The sequence below is a fragment of the Thalia democratica genome, chromosome 9 (assembly GCF_965202585.1).
Source record: "Thalia democratica chromosome 9, ktThaDemo2.hap1.1, whole genome shotgun sequence".
Classification (NCBI taxonomy): domain Eukaryota; kingdom Metazoa; phylum Chordata; class Thaliacea; order Salpida; family Salpidae; genus Thalia; species Thalia democratica.
In genome coordinates this window covers 19,549,009-19,567,762 of record NC_139173.1, presented here as the reverse complement: position 1 = coordinate 19,567,762, position 18,754 = coordinate 19,549,009, and the positions used below count along the sequence as shown (strand labels likewise).

General features: G+C 32.9%; 2 protein-coding genes across 4 annotated transcripts in view; one reads left to right on the top strand and one right to left on the bottom strand.

Annotated features, from left to right (window-relative positions):
* Positions 1-323: 323 nt before the first annotated feature.
* The window catches only part of LOC145844582 (neurobeachin-like), a 46,263-nt gene continuing 27,832 nt past the window's right edge, over positions 324-18,754 (bottom strand). For 2 of the 3 annotated variants that reach the window (XM_082951979.1, XM_082951981.1), the window contains 23 exons: positions 18,278-18,404; positions 15,706-15,814; positions 15,107-15,273; positions 14,695-14,837; positions 13,867-13,980; positions 13,665-13,804; positions 6,900-7,017; positions 6,666-6,768; positions 4,872-4,987; positions 4,650-4,762; positions 4,435-4,575; positions 4,061-4,180; positions 3,730-3,885; positions 3,493-3,642; positions 3,321-3,428; positions 3,082-3,252; positions 2,887-2,974; positions 2,662-2,814; positions 2,266-2,451; positions 1,819-2,017; positions 1,274-1,418; positions 1,009-1,160; positions 324-812 (listed from right to left, as the gene is read on the bottom strand). In XM_082951979.1, the coding sequence (XP_082808105.1) occupies positions 728-812; positions 1,009-1,160; positions 1,274-1,418; positions 1,819-2,017; positions 2,266-2,451; positions 2,662-2,814; positions 2,887-2,974; positions 3,082-3,252; positions 3,321-3,428; positions 3,493-3,642; positions 3,730-3,885; positions 4,061-4,180; positions 4,435-4,575; positions 4,650-4,762; positions 4,872-4,987; positions 6,666-6,768; positions 6,900-7,017; positions 13,665-13,804; positions 13,867-13,980; positions 14,695-14,837; positions 15,107-15,273; positions 15,706-15,814; positions 18,278-18,404 (3,104 nt within the window). In that variant the 3' untranslated portion in view covers positions 324-727. The remainder of the gene's footprint in view (positions 813-1,008; positions 1,161-1,273; positions 1,419-1,818; positions 2,018-2,265; positions 2,452-2,661; positions 2,815-2,886; positions 2,975-3,081; positions 3,253-3,320; positions 3,429-3,492; positions 3,643-3,729; positions 3,886-4,060; positions 4,181-4,434; positions 4,576-4,649; positions 4,763-4,871; positions 4,988-6,665; positions 6,769-6,899; positions 7,018-13,664; positions 13,805-13,866; positions 13,981-14,694; positions 14,838-15,106; positions 15,274-15,705; positions 15,815-18,277; positions 18,405-18,754) is intronic. The other variant, XM_082951980.1, reaches the window with a different exon arrangement.
* On the top strand, positions 8,326-12,571 carry LOC145843758 (protein mab-21-like 2). Its single transcript, XM_082950978.1, has 7 exons — positions 8,326-8,486; positions 9,186-9,389; positions 9,743-9,881; positions 10,766-10,932; positions 11,168-11,293; positions 11,356-11,479; positions 12,392-12,571. Exons 1-7 carry the CDS (start codon positions 8,326-8,328, stop codon positions 12,569-12,571), a joined length of 1,101 nt encoding a protein of 366 aa, XP_082807104.1.

The following is an 18,754-nucleotide window of genomic DNA, read 5'->3' as shown; positions in this document are numbered from 1 at the left end:
AATTATAACTACAAAGGTAAAGTAAAATACTCATTTTACTAGCTTAACTTACTATACTTAAACTAGTTAAACAATGTTGTAAAAAAAAAACATACTTGCAGAAAAGTATTTTCAACCTTTTTTTTGAAAACGAATATTTACAAAAGCCTGTTTTGCTTAAAATACGGCAACCTAGCAAGTTGTACTTTATAACCTTTTTATTAAAAATCTTTTAAATAATAAGCTGAGAAAAAATTGTTTTATTTCAATAACTTAACTCGACTGCACACAAAATATTACTAATAAACATAAGCTAATTTATTCATAATGAAAAGTTGATACAGAGAAATTGATACAAAAAACAGACAGGGGAAACACGAGACGGACGATTTCATAAACAGATGTACCGATTACAAAACCTTGCGAATAGTAAGTGCAATAGATAGAAAATAAATAAGTAAAACGAAATAACGTTGATTTAATGTAAACGTAAAATGATATATTGCTTTGAAAAGCCAACTGCCATATAGTTTTCTTTAAATAATGTGTTTGAGTATCAAGTTATTAGTATAGCTGATAGGAATGTTAGTTTACGTAAACTGTTATGTCAAATATCAAGATAACTGAGTATAAACGTGTTTAGAAAGTTAAATAAAAGCAGCTAAATAACTTAGTTACAAGCCCGTCGAAAATCTCATACAAGTTTGATTAAATTTCCACTACTGTTGGTCCGATTGCATGAGTATGATTATTTTTTCAAGCCATCTTGGTTTGTGTCGAAGTGGGAGCGGAACACGACGATTGATCCGGTTGACATTCCACAAATAATATTCCTGGATAAAATTTATCAAGCGTTTAGTTGGTAGTTTTTTTAGATAACCGAAAGATTTGATTTATTTTGAAACAATCTTCTTTACCAGTCTGCTTTTGCAAGCAACATAATAAAACACATTGTTAAACTACTAAGATAGGTGTCTGTACAAAAGTTTCAAACAAATTAAAAAATCGTATTATGATCACAAAACGAACTTTTGGTCGTGTGACAGTGTGATGGAGTTGATTCCGGCGTCACATTGCTGGTAAGTGTAAAGATGTTTGAAGTCCGACAAGTTCCATATTTCAACAAATCCCTTCTTGCTTCCAGTTACCAAATAATCGCTGTTGTTGCTCGAATATATCGTCTGTTATATGTTTTCCCTTAATTAGTATTACCAAACTCTCTTTTTTTAGACATATCAAATTATCAAGAAAATCATCTAAAATAAACAAACTAAAACTTATTGGTAAAACAAACTTGGATTTTGTCGTTACTCGGCACCACTTTCGACGCTATTTGTCTTCCGTTCATGGTGAAGCTGCAAACAATCGACGATTCATACGTCACAATGACCATGCCTTCGCCGGTGAACAACATCAACCGGGGTTGCAAATATCCCCCACTGTGAAATTAAATTACATTGTTTGTTGATGAGCACAAGCATTATTGAAACGATTTTTTTTTTTAAAGATTTTGTATTCTCTTTAATAGAAATTAATATGATATTTTTAAACAGCCACCTTTTTATCAATAAGCGTTTTTTTAAACGAGTAAACTCGCTTGACTTATGGCCATCAAACCCAGTCTATTTCTTAGCTATAATAAAACTATAAGTGAGTATTAACTAACTAGCACAAGTAAAAAAAAGGTAATAACTTAAGTACAAACAAATAATCAAGATACTACATTAAGCAAACAAAACAAAATATTCAATGTACTTTTCATAAACTCGGGAATCTAATCTCAAAACAGCCTTAAAGTAAATTTCGTCAATCAAAATAAATAAAAATCAAAACACAAACTTGACAACCGACCTGACGTCTTGCAGGAGGTGCGGGTCGGGAGTGAGAGAGCGGAGCAGGTCGCCGGTGATGGTGTGGATGAGGACCGGTCCGTCGCGCGACGCCGACGAGATAAGGCCGATCTCGGCGCAAACGGCGCAGCACACCACCGTGGTGTTGTGGCCGGTGAGCACCGCGCGCGCACTAGGGTTCTCCTCGTCTGTGGTAGAAAGAGTTTGAGTGAGGAAAATAATTGATGAGACTGGCGTAAAACAGTCTGTTTTGTTTGCACGAAGACAATATAAAAACATAAGACATGTAAAATTTAGTATATGTTAAGTTTAAGATTTGGTCATCAATATGAATATTTTCCAATAATACATAGAAATAACTGAAACTCTTTTCAAGTTTTACAAATTAACAAAAAAGATTGAAATACTGCGTCTCGTAAATACTCTTGAAACCCACATTGACCGCCGTCGTAGTTGCTGTCGGACCCGATTATTTTGCTCCTCCTTCCCGACCAGTACCACAGCATGAGAGTGGTGTCCATGCTGCCACTGACGAAGTAGCAGTCGCCCGCGATGTAAGTCTCGCTTCTGGTGAGGCAGGTGACCACGTCGTGATGACCGTATATCGTCTGTTCTAACTTGCCTGAGAAATATTTTGTTTATTTTGTAATTCACCTGAAACTACAGTAATAAAAAAAGCAAAAAAAAACGTTTTGAAAAGTTAATTTAAATTTTAGATCGACCCTTAAACATAATCAGGCTATAACTGTATTACAAGTTTAAATTAAAACTGAATATTACTAAATGCAAATACATAACTAGTCAGCAATGTACTAATGCATCAAAACCATACCGGACTGAAGGTTCGTGACCCTGAAGCTTCTGTCCCAGTAGCCGCAGGTGACCAGGTACCTGTTGTCCGCGGTGACGCTGAAGCAGCTGGAAGTCACCTCCACGCTCTGATCCAGCATCTCGCGAATCTGCCTCTTGTGCGTGCGTTCTTGCACTGAGATAAAATGTTTGAGTTAAAAAAGACGTTTATAAAAACATAGTTGAAAATACAATCTATAAGACTCACGAGCAGGGTCTATTTCGATGACGGGACGCATGAGTTTTTTTCCGCCTCCTTCCCCTGAAGCCTGACTTTTTACTGTCCCGTCCGCCTCCTACATATTTTTGTGTGAATTTTTTGTTGGATTTAAAAAGCAAAAAAAAAAACATGATTTCTTAAAATTTAATTTACGGTTTCAAACAACTAATTAGAAAAACTGACATGTATCCAGGTGTTGATGGCGAACTGCAGGTTCTTGGTGCACGTGACCACGGCGGGAACCTTGAGGCTGGGGTGGGTGTTGGCGACGACGTGCATGATGGGCGAGTTGGACTTGAACTTGAGCACCATCAGTAGGTCCTTCACCGACCCGTACGAAAACATCATTGGCGTCTGGAAAACACAGCAAAATTTAATAAAAAAAAATGAAAAATTTACGCGGGAGAAATAAAAGCACAAACGAGATGCATGGCTGAGCTTTTGGGCGGGTGAGGATCGAGGAGCAGTTGGGACGGGGTCTGGCCAAAATTCTTTATCTGGTCCCTGACGCCAGCGCGCTCAACGGGGTCCTGAAAAGTAAATGGTAATAAAAAAATAAAAATATTTCTGAAAAATTAAACATAGAAAACTCACTTGGATGTCGTTGAGGTTGACGCTGTTTTCGTAGGTGAGATAGTAGAACACGTTTAAGCTTTCAACGGCCGCCGGTCCCCTTTGTTTGAAGCCGAAAATCAGGTCGATCCACTGGTGCAACTGGCAAGATACTATTTCGCTTTCCAGCGCCTGCAATAAATAAAAAATTACTTTTAAGTATTTAAACTTCCTATGTTAAAATAGATTTTTATACATGAATATTCGAACAGTACGAACCTGTCTGTTTATCCTGACGAAATCGTCAGCGGTTTTAGCCCACTTGGGCAGTATGACGTCATCGACCTTAGAGTCACTGCTGCTTGTCTTACCGAAGTCGTAGTTGTTGCAATTGACGAACATCTCAGGGAGATAGAAAAACTCGGGAATCAGTTCCTGTCAAGAACATCACCAATTAGTTTTCATAAATAAGTGGCTTTTATTTTCAAAACTTTATTCAGCAATTCGAAGATATTTTATTAGAAAGTAAAATCTAAAACAAAAAACTATTTTTTAAAGAAAAGTTTAATTAATAAAAGAGATGAACATGTTAAGTTAATAAATAACTGACTTTTACGTCGTGTGAGTCGCGTTGGCAGTTCTTCCAGCTCTGCAGAACTGAATGGAAGGTTCTGTCAGCGTGATCGAACTTGCCCCCTTGAAAGCTCAAGAACAAAGAGGTGAACGGTTCCTGTTGGTTTTACAAAAGTTGTTTTTTTTAACAAGATTTTATGTAAGTTAAATACAAGTTTGTTTTTTATCTGTTTTATTATTTAGCCAAAAAACACAAAAAGTGTCAACTCGATTGATGAAAAAATACATTAAAACCAACGAACTTCTTAAATCTAACAGTTAGACATACTGTCTCTTAAACGAAAACTTTTGTCTTCCAACGAAAATGACGTTAACGCATTTTCAAAAGTGCAAACATAAACAACAACTGACCACTCTGACGAGCCAGCTGAGGGTGAACGCGGCGTTGGAGTAGTGGGTGCCGTAGTGGAACTTGGGTATGTCCTCGTCCTCCCACTCGTCGTGCCTCTGCTTGAAGTACTCCGCTCGTTTCGGGTTCAGCGCGCCCACCGGCTGTTAGAAAAACGAGGTGACAAAATTTTCTAAGAAAAATATTTTTTTTCATGCGAGTGTTCAAGCGTGCTGACCTGCGCGAAGTTTCTGAAGTTGCTGGCGATCGTCAGGTCGAGCTCCTCTCCCTCGTAGTTGGAAATTACCCAGGGGAAAACCGGGTACTGGTTCAGGTCGTTCATGGTCCGACCTGCGCGAAAATAGAAAGTTAAATTTTCACGTTTGAAAGAATTGAATATTAGTTTAAGTAGAAATTTAGTACTGCTACATTGTTGCAAAAATGAAGCGAGTGGAAAAACCTGAGATGGAGTTGAGAAACATCAAGTATTCGAAGTTTGAAATTTCTCTCTTCTGCCACCTGGAGGTCATATTCGATTGTTTGAAAAGTTGCCTGGGTGTTGCTAACGAAGTTCTCCTGTAACCATACTAATCTTATTATGTATTTTATGACTAAATACTTTCCATTTTTGCAAGTCAATAATATTAAATATAAGTTAAAGTACACTTTACCGATACAGTCATTTGTAACTATTATTTTTCAGTCTGTAGAACTAGATTATATAATGTAAAAAATGCAAAAAAGTACATCTAACATCAACTAAACTTTTTTTTATTGACTATCTAAAACAAAACTACGTTAATAAAACCAAAACACTCTAAAATACTGTTTTATTTAAACTAAATGTTGGAAAAAAATATTTCAAAGCTCGCATTGAATAAAAGAACTTGTAGTTGTTTTTTCCAATATATATAACAACGAGTAAAGAAAGGACTACTTGTAAGCTTATCACATATTAGTTTTCAATAAATACCCAAATAAATCTGAATAACTGCTTACAATATCAATTGCTAAAACAAGTTTAATTACTTTTTTTTTACTAACAAAAGGTGGACTAAAACCGATTAAAATTTATCTTACTTAATAGGCTATCTTAAAATGTTTTACAAAAAAATACAAACAAAGTAAAAATTGTATATAAAAATGTAAGTAAAATAAACTATTGAGATAATATAACTTAATACACTATTAGCAATATGCAAATTGAAAAACCACTAGACTCGCGATTTACCTTCATGATTTATTTAAACTATTGAGAAACATGAAGGCGAAACTCAAGTATCCAGTTGTTTATTCTCACAAATGAGAATATTTACGTATGTTATACATATATGTATCTAGTAACTTGATCTATTATACTTTTTAATCAAAAAAATCACTTAAAAATTACCGTGTAGACTCATAAAAATACTTGAATATTAGAGTTGAAATTGCTTTTTTTAATTTTTTTTGTAAAAATGTTATTTTGATATTAATATATTTTAGTGTTTTTAAAACTTCCCTATTTCTTTTTTTTATCGAACTATCTGTTAATTAGTATTCAACATTATTTCTTATACATAATCACTACATACTATCAAAAAAAATCTGATTAATAAATTAAATATAAATCGATTGAATGCTAAAAATCCAAATATTTACAAAACTAACACGATAAAGCATAAAGTGTATTAAAAGCTCTTGTTTTAAATTAAAACGCTAATGTAAAAATTTTCGAATTCAAAGTACCTGAAAATTGATAATCAATTAAAACTATTTGAAATGAATAATGAAAACAGTAAATGTATATCATAAGCTTAATTTAGATAAATTAGCAAAACTTCGTTCCTAGTGTCTATCCTAATCGAATAAATGTCAGTCAAAAAAATAAATAAATTTTGCATCAAAATAAATTTTAAAACTTTTAAAACATACTTAAATTTAATTAGTTAGTAGCTAACGAAAATAGATAGTGAATTCATACATATTTACGAAAACAAAATAATAAAAATTGAACTTGTTCGGCCGACTTAATCTAATAAAATAAACAAGTTATAGTAAGTAGCACACGACCAACTCTTAGAATACATTAAACTAATTTGGTTGGTAGTATAAAATTTAAAAATTACATATCACTGTAATGCTTTTAAGGTATAAGTGTTTTAGTTTAACTATAAACTGTTAAAATCACGTAAAAACAAATAATTTTTTTAAAGTTAAATCTTTTTTAATTTTGAGTTAAATTAAATGTTTATTAAAATACTAAGTTTTCTACCTGTCCTGAGGCAGGCCGTACCCGGTACCAATACCGACTCTGGGCAGGCAAGCCACTATTTTCTTCATGACTTCACAATCGCTGAAGTTAAACATGACTGACGCTGTTTTTAAATAAAATAAATAAGACAAAAATTTAAATTAAAGTTTTAAAAAGTGTATATTTTTTATTCACACTTAAATGACTAGAATCAAGAGTAGAAAATGTTATAAACTCAATTAAACATTTTCTTACTTCTGTTAGCGAAGAATATTTCCAAAGCAGTGCTTTGCAAAAGGTACCTTCTCGAAAAAATTGCCCTTATTTCTTGGAAAAGCCATTTTCCGTGAACGCCTTCGGCATATTGCAATACCTGTAAAAAATTATCATCTTATGATACTTGATTTAGAAAAATTATGTTTTGAAAAAACATTAGCCTTTTTTTTGCATATTCAAACGGCAAAGACCGTGATGAATTTTTAAACATCTCAGTCAATAACTCGAATCAAGATCTCCTTTTATTACTGAAGCGAACGTCAAACCCGCGACGCGCCAGTCAATTTCGGAAGGCGCTTTATCGACTTTTTCGCGGTCAAAAATATAACAATTATGAAATATTACACAGTTCATGAAAATTTCATGACTCGACGCGAACGAGCCACCGTACTGAAGCTGCAAGGCTAATCTGCGAACCGCGAATCGATATTTTTCGCGCTGCAAGAAAAAAACCGCCAAGCACTTTTCCCGCCCAAAAAAAAGAGCTCTTAACTCGTTTTCAATCAGTTTGTTTGTTGAAGTTACTCAACGAAGTCCCTCTTCTTCTTTTTTTTTGCCGAAAAAAACTTTCGTCACGAGAGTCTTTGCCGCGCGAGAAAAGCTCCAGCGACCCAAGTGGGGAAGATAATAAAAATGGATACTTGAATCGACTAATTCGATTCGCTGAAGCTGCGAGCGTTCGTGAGTTTGTAAAAGAAAGAAAAGCACAAAGTAGATTTTTGTTTTATTAGATAGTATATTTTCCATGAGAACAGATTAGATTTGTTGTTAGTATAAAAAAACCTTTACAGCTTTGTTAGTGTAAAAATTAGCTATTAACTTTTTTATTCAAAAGCTACTTTTATTTTTCAGAAAACTTTAACAAAATAACTAAAAAAACTGCCCTCAGTTTAAAAAAAATTACAAAAGTACAAACAAAAAGTATTTAAACAAATTAACGAAAAAAAAAAACGTCAACAGAGTTAACGACAACTTTATTGTTCTAATAAATTATTCAACTACATCATGTTTTAAATTTAGAAACTTCATCTATATATAATGTAATGATTGTTTGCACCGACTAACTTCTGTAAATTTAGATGTTCTAACTTCGTAGCCTTTATTTATGTCAAACCGAGTCACGTTGAAAAAATAGATTACTAACTATATATATATATATATAAACTTAACTTTGGTAAAATACCAGCTGACTAAAACAAAAATTTTAATAACAAACTGTTTTACTGGCAATTTTTTTGCTACTCTCATCGTAAACACGCATTAAAAAGTAACTCGTGATTACTTTGAAGTGAAAACAAACAGCAAAAAATTCTAATCTAAAAACAACTCGGCAAACATTCTCTAAATAGTTGGCAAAAACAGCAGAATGAATCTGTAAATATATCTAAAGTTTGTGAATCAAATCATGTTCGAGTCGCAAGCGCTTTTGTCGTACAACGTGGAGAAGTACTTCAACGAGCGGACGATACCGAGGAAGGTGCAGCTGTCGCAGGTGGTCCGGGACGTAGGCAGCATCATCAAGCGGATACTGAACGAGGTCGAGCAGCAGGAGCCCAGATTCATCAGGTAGATTTTATACGCGAAGGTTCACCAGTTTGCAAATAAGTGTTTGATTTTTTGATAGTTTGTTTTGGAATAGGGTTTTACTTCCAAAACATAATACCTTAAAGTTTTGTGTTAGATTAAAATTGTATAAAAAATATCATGTTTTTGAAGACTTAATCATATAATATGAAATACTTCTATGAGAGATAAAAAAAAACAAAAAAAAAAACTAAATAAGTTTAAATTTTTTTGCATGCTCACGTATAAGACTCTACTGATTCAAGCAACGTATTTTTACTCAACATGATCTATTTTACGCTATTTTTAACAGCTAAGGCGATGCATAGTAAAATAAACCCATAAAATGTCTTTAAATAAAAGCCTGGAGCATAAACTTGTCTCAACTCAAAAATGAGTAATAATTTAAAAATAAATTGAAATCAATTTACTTTGCGGCAAACCATTTTATAAAAAAATAAAATGAAGATAACAGTACTACATTAGAAGATAACTTTTTAATTAAAAATAAAAATCTATACATTTCCAATATTAAGTTGCGTATATCCAAAGATATCTATATGAATTTGAAACTAGTTAGAATGCATTTAATCTTAAAAAACAATCAAACAATTTAATTTTTTTATAAATTTTTATGAAAAACAACTTAAAACAAGTATATCATCTATCACGAATGACATCTTATAGTTCAAACACAAACAGCTCGCTGAGCGAGATCGACGGCAGGCTGGAAGGACTGGAGGTGATCAGCCCGATGGAGTTCGAGGTGGTGCTCTACCTCAACCAGATGGGGGTGTTCTCGCTGGTGGAGGACGGGGTGGTGCAGGCGGGGTGCGCCATGCTGAAGCTGTCCGACGGCAGGAAGCGGAGCATGAGCTTGTGGGTGGAGTTCATCACCGCGTCCGGGTGAGTTTGTGACGCAATAATGAGCGGCGATTTGAGTTGTAGTTGATTGGGATTTTCGCTATTTGAACTGTGTGTTTGGTTTCAGCCAGCGCTGATTTGTTAAGCATAATTTTTGAATTTGCGAAAACAAACGTTTTGTGTTTTAGCCGAATTCAGACAATAATCGTTTTATAAAGAGGCAATTTAGCACGCTTTAACCTGATGTAACATAAATATACGTGGTTAAAAGACTAAAACGAACCACTTTTATAAACTTATTGAAGTAAAAACTGCATACAGCAACGTTCAAAGTATTTATTTTTAAATTGTTGCAGTAAACTCAAACACTTATGCAACTTTTCAAACTTCAACAGATATCTTTCAGCACGGAAAGTGCGTTCGAGATTTCAAACGTTGGTTACTCAGGGAATCGAAAAGTCGAACACCGGGCAGTTTGCGAAAATAGTTCCGAACACCAGCGACGTAAGGCTCATCATAAGAAACAACATTCTCGTAAGTTCAAACAGCAACAGATACTGTTTATATACGTAACATTCTACTTTTCTGTTTGTTATTCTATTGAACTTTTCTTTAAGAACCTTTTCTTTAAGGCTTTTTCTTCACTTTTCAAGCTGGGGATCTAAAAATTAAAGCCTAAATTTTTTTTGGTTAAAAATAACTGTTTTCTCGATATTATAATACGCTTTTATATAAATTTCGTTTCTATGTAATTAACACTTTCTTCAACTACATACAAGTAATACTTTTTGCTCTTTTTTGAATTTAAAGTTTAAGTTAACATAAAAAAGATAAGATTTACATATTTGTTATTAAAAAGAGTTTTGCACTACAAAACAAACAACAAAATTTATAAGACAAAAGTTATACAATAAAACTAAATCGCAAACACTTTGTTTACAAATTTTTGACACTAAGTGATTTTGTCTAAAAATCAATTCATTTTCTCGACTAAATAAAATTCTAGGTTAAAAATACTTATTGAAAACAATATTTAACTAAGTTCTAATCAATCGTGAAAAAATGACTTATTCTAAAATCGAAACAAAAAATTTTCAAAAGAATAAGAATATACAACCGTTTTATAAATAATATCAAAAATAACTTTCAACGTACTTTGTAAACAACGAACTTTCTATAAAAATATAAAATATAAATAAGTAGATTTTTACTTGAATTACTACACAAAGAAGTCTTAAAAAACTTAGCTTAATTATTTTAAAAAATAGTTAGAAGTATTTTTAATCAGCTATTCTTTGAATAGACTTAAAACTGGTGCTCTGGAATGCTAACATTACACGTACGAGTTAAAACTACATTTTTCCAATTATAAAAAACAAACTTTTAAATTTTTCTAAAACACAACAAAATCCCCGCAGGTGAAACTGACGCCGGCGTTCAAATGCACGAGACTGTGGCCGCAGTCCGCGTCCAACTGGCCGGACCCGACCACCACTTGGCCGTACCCCACCATTGCCAGCGACATAAAGCAGGACGGGTTCAGCTTGCTGTCCAAGGAAGCTTGCTACCAGCAAAACAAACACAGGTGAGAAAAAGTTACGGTTTACTTTAATGTGTGTTAACAGCTATAAATAGCACTGTCAAAAATCGTCAAAACGTATGCAATAAGTAGCTTAATTGAATCCGTTCTCATAAAAAAAATTTTTACAAGGTATTTTCAGAGGTTGTGAATTTTGTTTTTGGAACGCCTAAAACGATTTATAAACAATACTCTACTACAACTTATTGAAAAAGTTATACATATATATATTTTCAAATAGCGGTTCGACTGAGTCGGACGCCTGGGTGATGTCTTTCACCAACTCCGAAGACAAACTTCTGAACATAAACGACAACAACGGAATGCGGCGCAAGTGCCTGTCCATACTCAAGACCATCAGAGACAGGTTGAACTTGAAGCGAAAAATACAAAAATGTAAAACAAAAACAAATTGTGCAATTCGAACAGGCACCTGGATTACAACGGGAGCCCGCTGAACAACTACCACATGAAGGTGCTGCTGCTGTACGAGTGCGAGAAGCACCCGAGAGACCAGGAATGGGACAGCAAGACGTTGGGCGACAGGATAAAAGTGAGAGCTCGTTTTAAACGTTTAAACTTGATGTAAGCTGCGAGCACGCTGATTCGATTCGTAATTGAGAAATTGCAAATTGTTGCAAAACTGAACGAGGCTTGTGTGAAAGTCACATGGGTTTCAAAGCAATTGTGCAAAACCGTGTTTAATTGAAAAATTCAAGTGTTGCTTGATTAAAAAAAGACGAAAACACATTTGTTACAAATAAACTTATATACTAACTAAAATAGTCGTATACAAATAAAAAGCCTAGAAAAATTACGTTATATAAAAGGCACGATTTGAGTAAAATTTGCATATTGGTAAAAACACAATACAAATTACAAGAAAAAAATAAGAATAATTACAAAGATTAAAACATTGATAGGTGAATTTATTTTGGTTGAACTAAATTATTTAAATTTCAAAGAAAATACGGAAACGTTTTTTTTTTCGGTCAATGATCAATAATATTGTTTGTTACAACATATGCTTCAACTTGCAGTTGCATCTGTCGTCATTATTGCGTCACAATGAACGTACAAACGAGATTGTCATTTCGGGGGATCAATTAGTGTTTTAAGTAAACGACTATTACATTTTTTTGAATAGCTAATGAGAAAAAAAGGACTAAACTTATTTAGTTACTAAAAAGCTTAATAATTGTGTGTATGCATTTTATAACATTCAAGTTATTGAATACACAAAGTAAATGGCTTAAGTACATATTTCAACTTTAAAAATATACGTTTTCATTAATTAAGTTAAAGTTTAACATTTATAATTTTTAAATTCTAGAACTACTAGCGACTTATAAAAACATGAAGTTATAAAACTAGAAGATTTTTATAAACTCACGCTTAATTAAATAGCTCAATTTTTTGCTTGTCAAACTACACAACTCGTTAAACTGATCGAAAAACTCAACAGGGAATCCTGCTGCAGCTGGTGTCCTGCCTGAGGTGCCGCCGTCTCCCGCACTTTTTCCTGCCCTCCGTCGACCTGTTCAGCCACGCGGACCAGCCCAGCAGCCTGGACGTTTGCGCGCGGGAAGTGTGGCGGGTGACGCGGGAAATTATCACGTGCGACAAGAGCTTCGAGAACTTGTAGACTGCCAAAAATGTTTTTTTTTTCTTATAAGAGTCGTGTGTTTTTTTCGAGTGTGTGATTAGTTTAGTGAAATAAATCAGCTTTTCATGCCAAAAACTTGGCGTTTGAACAATTGAGTTTTTGTTTTTTTTATTAGTTAAAATACTTTTGGTTCTTAAAGTTAGTAAACGCCAATTGTTTTGTTTGATTTTACAACCAGCACATGAAGAAAAAATAAATAAAACTTAAGCCTCAATACTAGACAACAACCATAAAGATTTGTCAAAAATGGATTTAGCTGCGATCGTCTATCTATTAAAAACAAAATTCACCGATTCGCGAACACGAAATTAGATGTGACGGTTCGCATTCGCTGGAAAAGCATCAAAAATTTTTTGGGGAGCAGCAAAGACTGTGCTGCTGGTTTTTATTCTTTTTTTTTAAAGCATTTTCAATCATTCGACCTCAGTGCGCGGCGGCAGAATCGAAAAACAAAAATTTCGACGTAAAATCGATGGGCACAGTTCAAAAGTATGATTAAAAGGAAAAATTCTAAAAAAAAAGAAGAAAATTTGCACCAGGGGCAAGTTCACACTTTGTGTTAAAAACACAACAAGCTTTTGTAAAAAAATAGTAAAAGAAAATACTTGCGTAAACAAAACCACTATGTTTTGTTATGAGAATAAAAATGACTAGAGTTTAAAAAAACATTCTGACAGAAATAACTAACAGGGAAGCTGTAAAACATTCTAAATAATTAACTTAAAAAAAAAAATGATTTATTACTAAAATAAAACAAGCATTAATCAAATAAAACTATGTTTTTTAACACCGAAAGAAACTGTCATCTTTAATTTATTTCAACTTAACAATTTAGGTTGTTTTCCAAAAAAAATAAAAAAATTTTACAATTAAAAAGAAAACATTTAGCATTTGAAACAGCTTTAATAAATTGAGGGTACACTATTTTTTTGCCACTGTGAAAAATCTTTAATTAAGTTTTGAAACAGTTTAAAGTTTGAACTTTTGTACTAACAAAAATTAGCCGTGCATACTTTTGGTTTTATTGTCTGTGACGTCACAGCAAACATTTAAAACAACAAAAGCCACTCACGCCGACGTCGGCCTTCTGAAAGCTCTCGTGCTTCTCGTTGACTTCGAAGAAAATCTCGTCGGTGGTGATGGAGAAGTTGCCCTTCAAGCACAACCCTGGGCAGACGAGGTCAGCTTCCGTCGTCAGCGACACGTTTCCGGCTGAATTCATGATTCAAATTAAAAAAACATTGTTAAACTGAGAAATTTAATTAAACTCGTACTTTGCAACTCTTCGATGTTTTCGAGGTCGGACTCGCTGCTGCTGCTGGTGACGTCATCGTCGACTTTGTTTTGATGACGCACTTTTTTGCGCGACGTCAGGCTGGCGTCGGCAACTGAAATCAAACACAATTTTGTGTGAAAAATATGTAAACTCCATTGTCGTATTTTATAACACTGATTCTAATTACAGACAATGAACTTAAAAAATAAAAATAAGAATTAAGATCACAAATAAGAAAAGAATATAAATAACTTAGTAACTAATATTAAAATAAAAACTTATAACAAAGAGTTAAAAATCTTATAAATTGTAATAATTTAGCGTAAAAATATAGACAGGGTTGCTAAATTTTTTTGAGAAACTTCTTCCAGATTTTTAAAAGTACATGTTTATGGGTTTATTTTTAGTTTAAAGCTATCTTTAAAGTTAAAAACTGTTTTAAGTAGTACAACCACATTGAAAAGGTACTGTAAAGCTACTTTAAATGTGTTTTTAAATAAAAAAATATTTTGATGATGACAATTTTTTTTTATCTATATGGTAAATCTTTTGTGCCAAATCGAAATTTTACTACTAAACATCTTAAAATTGTTAGAAATTCAAGGTTTTTAGCCTAAATTGTCAAATTCCAGGTTTTTTGACAACCCTTTAACATGTTTAACATTCCCGGTTTTTCCAGGTTTCATAGCGATTTTTTTAATTCCAGGTTTTTTCAAAACTTCTTAAATTTCAAGTTTTTTTGCAACCCGGTATAGAACATATAAGTTATTAAAATAATTTAAAAGCATCATTAATATTTACTTTTAAACATCAATTTCAAACTAACCAGTATTTCTGGCTGACAAAACTTGCTGGTCGTGGTTGAGAACTGCTTCCGCGTGGGAGCTTCCGTACAAATTTCTTACGAACCTCCGTCGCCTCCTCGTGTCGTCTTCCCACGAATCCAGCTTCCAATACTCCTTCGCGTCGCTGGAATTTATTAACATTATGATTAAATGTTTTTTGACCATATCAAAACATAATTATTTTATAAATTTAAAGTTCTTTTCATAGAAAACGCACAAAAAAAGAAAAAATTTCAATAAAAGTATACTTACGCAAGCACACTTTATTTTAAAACAAGTACATTGCAGGCCGCATACTTCTGCTACGAGGCCTGCATTCGGACCGCAGTTTTCCGACCTCATTAAAAAACCGTTTGCTACGCCAGTTACACAAAAATTTACAATCCAACAAACTTGCTGAAGTCGCTGCCCCACGCGCCCTGCTTGTTGGTGAGGATGTTGGTGATCCTGTTGATCAGCAGCCTGGCCTGCGTGTGGTCCCGGTGCTTGGCCGCCATTATCAGCTGGTCGCACTGCCGGTCCTCGTCCCGCTGCTGCGACGTGTGCACCGCGTTCGAAGACTGGAAAAAAAAAATTGACAATGTTTTAACAAAACAAAACTCGTCTACCTTGGAGCCAGTGGACCAAGTATTTAAAATCTGGGAAGGTATTTGCGTCCATATAGAGAAGGCATGAAAACCCCGTTTTCGAAAACCAACGGACGCAAATTTGCTTTCACAGTTTTTGAAACCTCTTGTCGCGTTTGGATTAAAGTTTGTTAATTACTTGGTTATTTCATGCTATTAAAAACTAAATTGAGTTATGCCAAACCATATATTGATCTAATAAACCTAATTGCAGTAAAGTAATTTTATTTATATCTTGTTTGACTAATTTTCTTTATTAACTCATTAAAACAATTCATGTCTTTGATCTTAGTAGAGGAATAAAACTTTTTATGAACGAATTATTTTTTAGAAACAGTTTTATTTTTAACAACAATAATGACGAACTTGGAATTGAGCGTGTAGCTTTACATCTTCAGCTTTCTGTTTGCTCAGTATAAATTCCGCTTCATTTGCAACTCGAACCAAATGCTCTTTCATGGCGTGACACAAAATTCTGTTTGTTATATTGATTAGTAAAATTTTACTAACTAAAAACATATTTTAAAATTTTTTGGTTTATGTTTGTTACCTTAACTGTTTGAAATAGCGTTTAAATTTATATAATTGGTTTAAAAAAGTTTTTAGTTTTCACTACCATAAAGCATTTTGATTTAAAATATACATAAAACAGTCGATTATTTTATCTACTTCAGTGCTTCTGAAATGGGGTTCCGCGGAACCCTTGGGTTCCGCGACGCCTCTCAGGGGTTCCGCGAAGCCTTTCGAAATTAAAAAAATAAATTTGAAAGAAAACAAAAACATAAATCATAAAACTTCAAAAAAAAATGGAACACATAAAATTGAAAACATATATAACTATAGCATTCATTGATCTGCTTAATGTGTAATTAGCGTCAGGACTTTAATGGGTATTCATTATTTATAGGTGTCCTAGTTGCGCAAATTTTTGCAAATTCTTTAATTTCTTTTTTTTGTTAAGTAATGAAATTACTGGTATTATCACTAAAGCAAACAATGTAGGAGCAATCAAAACAAATTCTAAATGTTTACACAATAAAACTAAATAAAAAATCTTTATCAGAAACTTATTTCTGGTATATTATACTGTTTCAAATGCTGTAAAAATGTTTTAAAAGATGTCTATTAGATTGATTTAAATATAAATATGTATGAAAGCTTATTTTTCACTTAAAATATGCTACTGTAATTTAAAAAAATCTAGCCAGGCATATAAAACTTTAACAGAAATTGAATTTGAAATAGTTTTTTAGACTTACTCTTATTTATACTATTATTTTTAAAAGTTGTGGCCAGGCCTTTAAAATTTTGGACCGTACATTTTTCAAAGTCAATCTTCTTGGAAATTTAAAAATGTGTTAATGAACTTTTACGTTGTTTTAAGGTTTACTTTTTCTTCCTTGGTCAAAACTAACTTTTAAAAATTCGATATTTTAAGTTTTATAATCAGTATCAGAAGTATTCTTATTTTGAAATAACCAAATGGAATGTTTTACTTTTTTCAGACTTTATTTTACATACTATTTTAGCATGGATAGATTTTTAAAAAGAAAGTATGACGATAGTGAAGATGTTGGTTGTAGTTCATCTAAAGGTAAAACTAGAAAGTTTAATGATGAGTATCTGCAGTATGGTTTTGTGGTGATTGAAAGTGGAGGAGAACAGAAAGGTGTTGAGGTTGGTTGTAACAAAGTGTTGGCAAATTTATTATTAGCACCAGCAAAATTCAGAAGGCACCTAGATACATTCCATAAAGACAGTAAGTCTAAAAAGTAAGACTATTTTAAAAAGAAGAAAAAGGTGAGCAATGGTAATTTTGCGATGTTTCACCGGTTTAATGAGGTCCATGAAAAATGCATAGAATTCAACTTCTCTGACGAAATATATAACCACCTTGATCTTTTGTCTATAAAGTTTCAATATTATTTTCCTGAAGATGTTCGCATCGGAATATTATGGATTTTGAATCCTTTTATGTGTGGTATTGCTTCAGAAGAAGTGAATATTCCTGCAGATACAGAAAACGAATTGCTGCAACTATTTGAAGAAAGCAATTTAAAATTGAGTTTCAAAGGGAAGGAGCTTTTAGATTTTTGGATATGAGTACCCCGTATTAGCAAAACGTGCAGTAAAATTTATTTTACCATTCACCACAACTTATCTTTCCGAGTCCGGCTTTTCGCATGTAACAAAAATTTATACCAAGCAAAGGAACTGTATGCTGACTCCAACCTTATTTGCCTGTCTCCGTCTCAGTCTATCCAAAATCCAGTCGCGCATTGACGTGCTTGTTGCTAAGAGACAAGTTCAAGTTTCGCACTAAATATTTTTTATTTATTTTTCGTTAGGTATCTTACCCGTTTATTACAGTAATCTGTGAATTCGATTAGGTTCATGTTTATTTCGTTATTGTTTGTAGCTCTCATTTTTTTTTTGTTATGCGAGGAAAGATTTTTATGACGTTGCGATTAATCATGTTTGTTTTCGTTTATTTACTATAGAATTATAAAATACCTATTGCCTCTGGCACACTTTGAGTTTGACTCGACTTTATACTATTACAATTGGTATGAATTCTAACAATGATATAGTTTTGCTAAAAAATTCATTTTTCACTGAAATTCTTTTGTTTTTTGCAGGAAATTTTATATTAAACACTTTGTGTAAAATTAAATTAGGGGTTCCGCGGAAAAGTTGAACTTTGGAAAAGGGTTCCGCCACTAGAAAAAGGTTCAGAAGCACTGATCTACTTGATGCCTTGAATAAAAATCACAAACGAACCTTGACTGTTTTCCGGACAGATTCGAGTATTATATTCGATATAAAAATGTTTAATCTAAAATACCAATTGAAAACGATTTTTGAAAAAATTATTGCAGGAATGAAGAATTTTACTTGCACAAAAATTAATAATTTTAAGAATCAAAAAAATATTTACCTTCCCTCGTTGATAAGTTCAATGAACGCAAGCCCGGCATTTTTCTGAATGGAATTTTGCCATTCTTGCGAGCAGAGAAGCATGACGATTTCCACTATGGAGTTGTGCGACTTCATACAGGTCAAACCTTTTAAATGTGGAATTAAAATTAGGGAAACAAATCGAGGAAAACTTTTCACCAAGCTAAAGAATTTAAAGTAGTAGTACGAAGCACTATACTAAATACATTAGTATTGAACATCACATTATTTTAAATAAGACTATGATTGTGATTTTTTTTTGATTAGTTATATTTTTTATTTGGACTACAAACTTTATTTTTCCTTAAAAGTTTAAAACTACACAAACACTTCCAAGCAAAGGTTCGGATTACATTTTTAATTACATTTCAAAAAAAAAAAAAAACTTTTTATAGTTCATTGTATCTACAATAGAGAAGTATATATTTCTAAATATGTAAACTAGCTTAATGAAAGT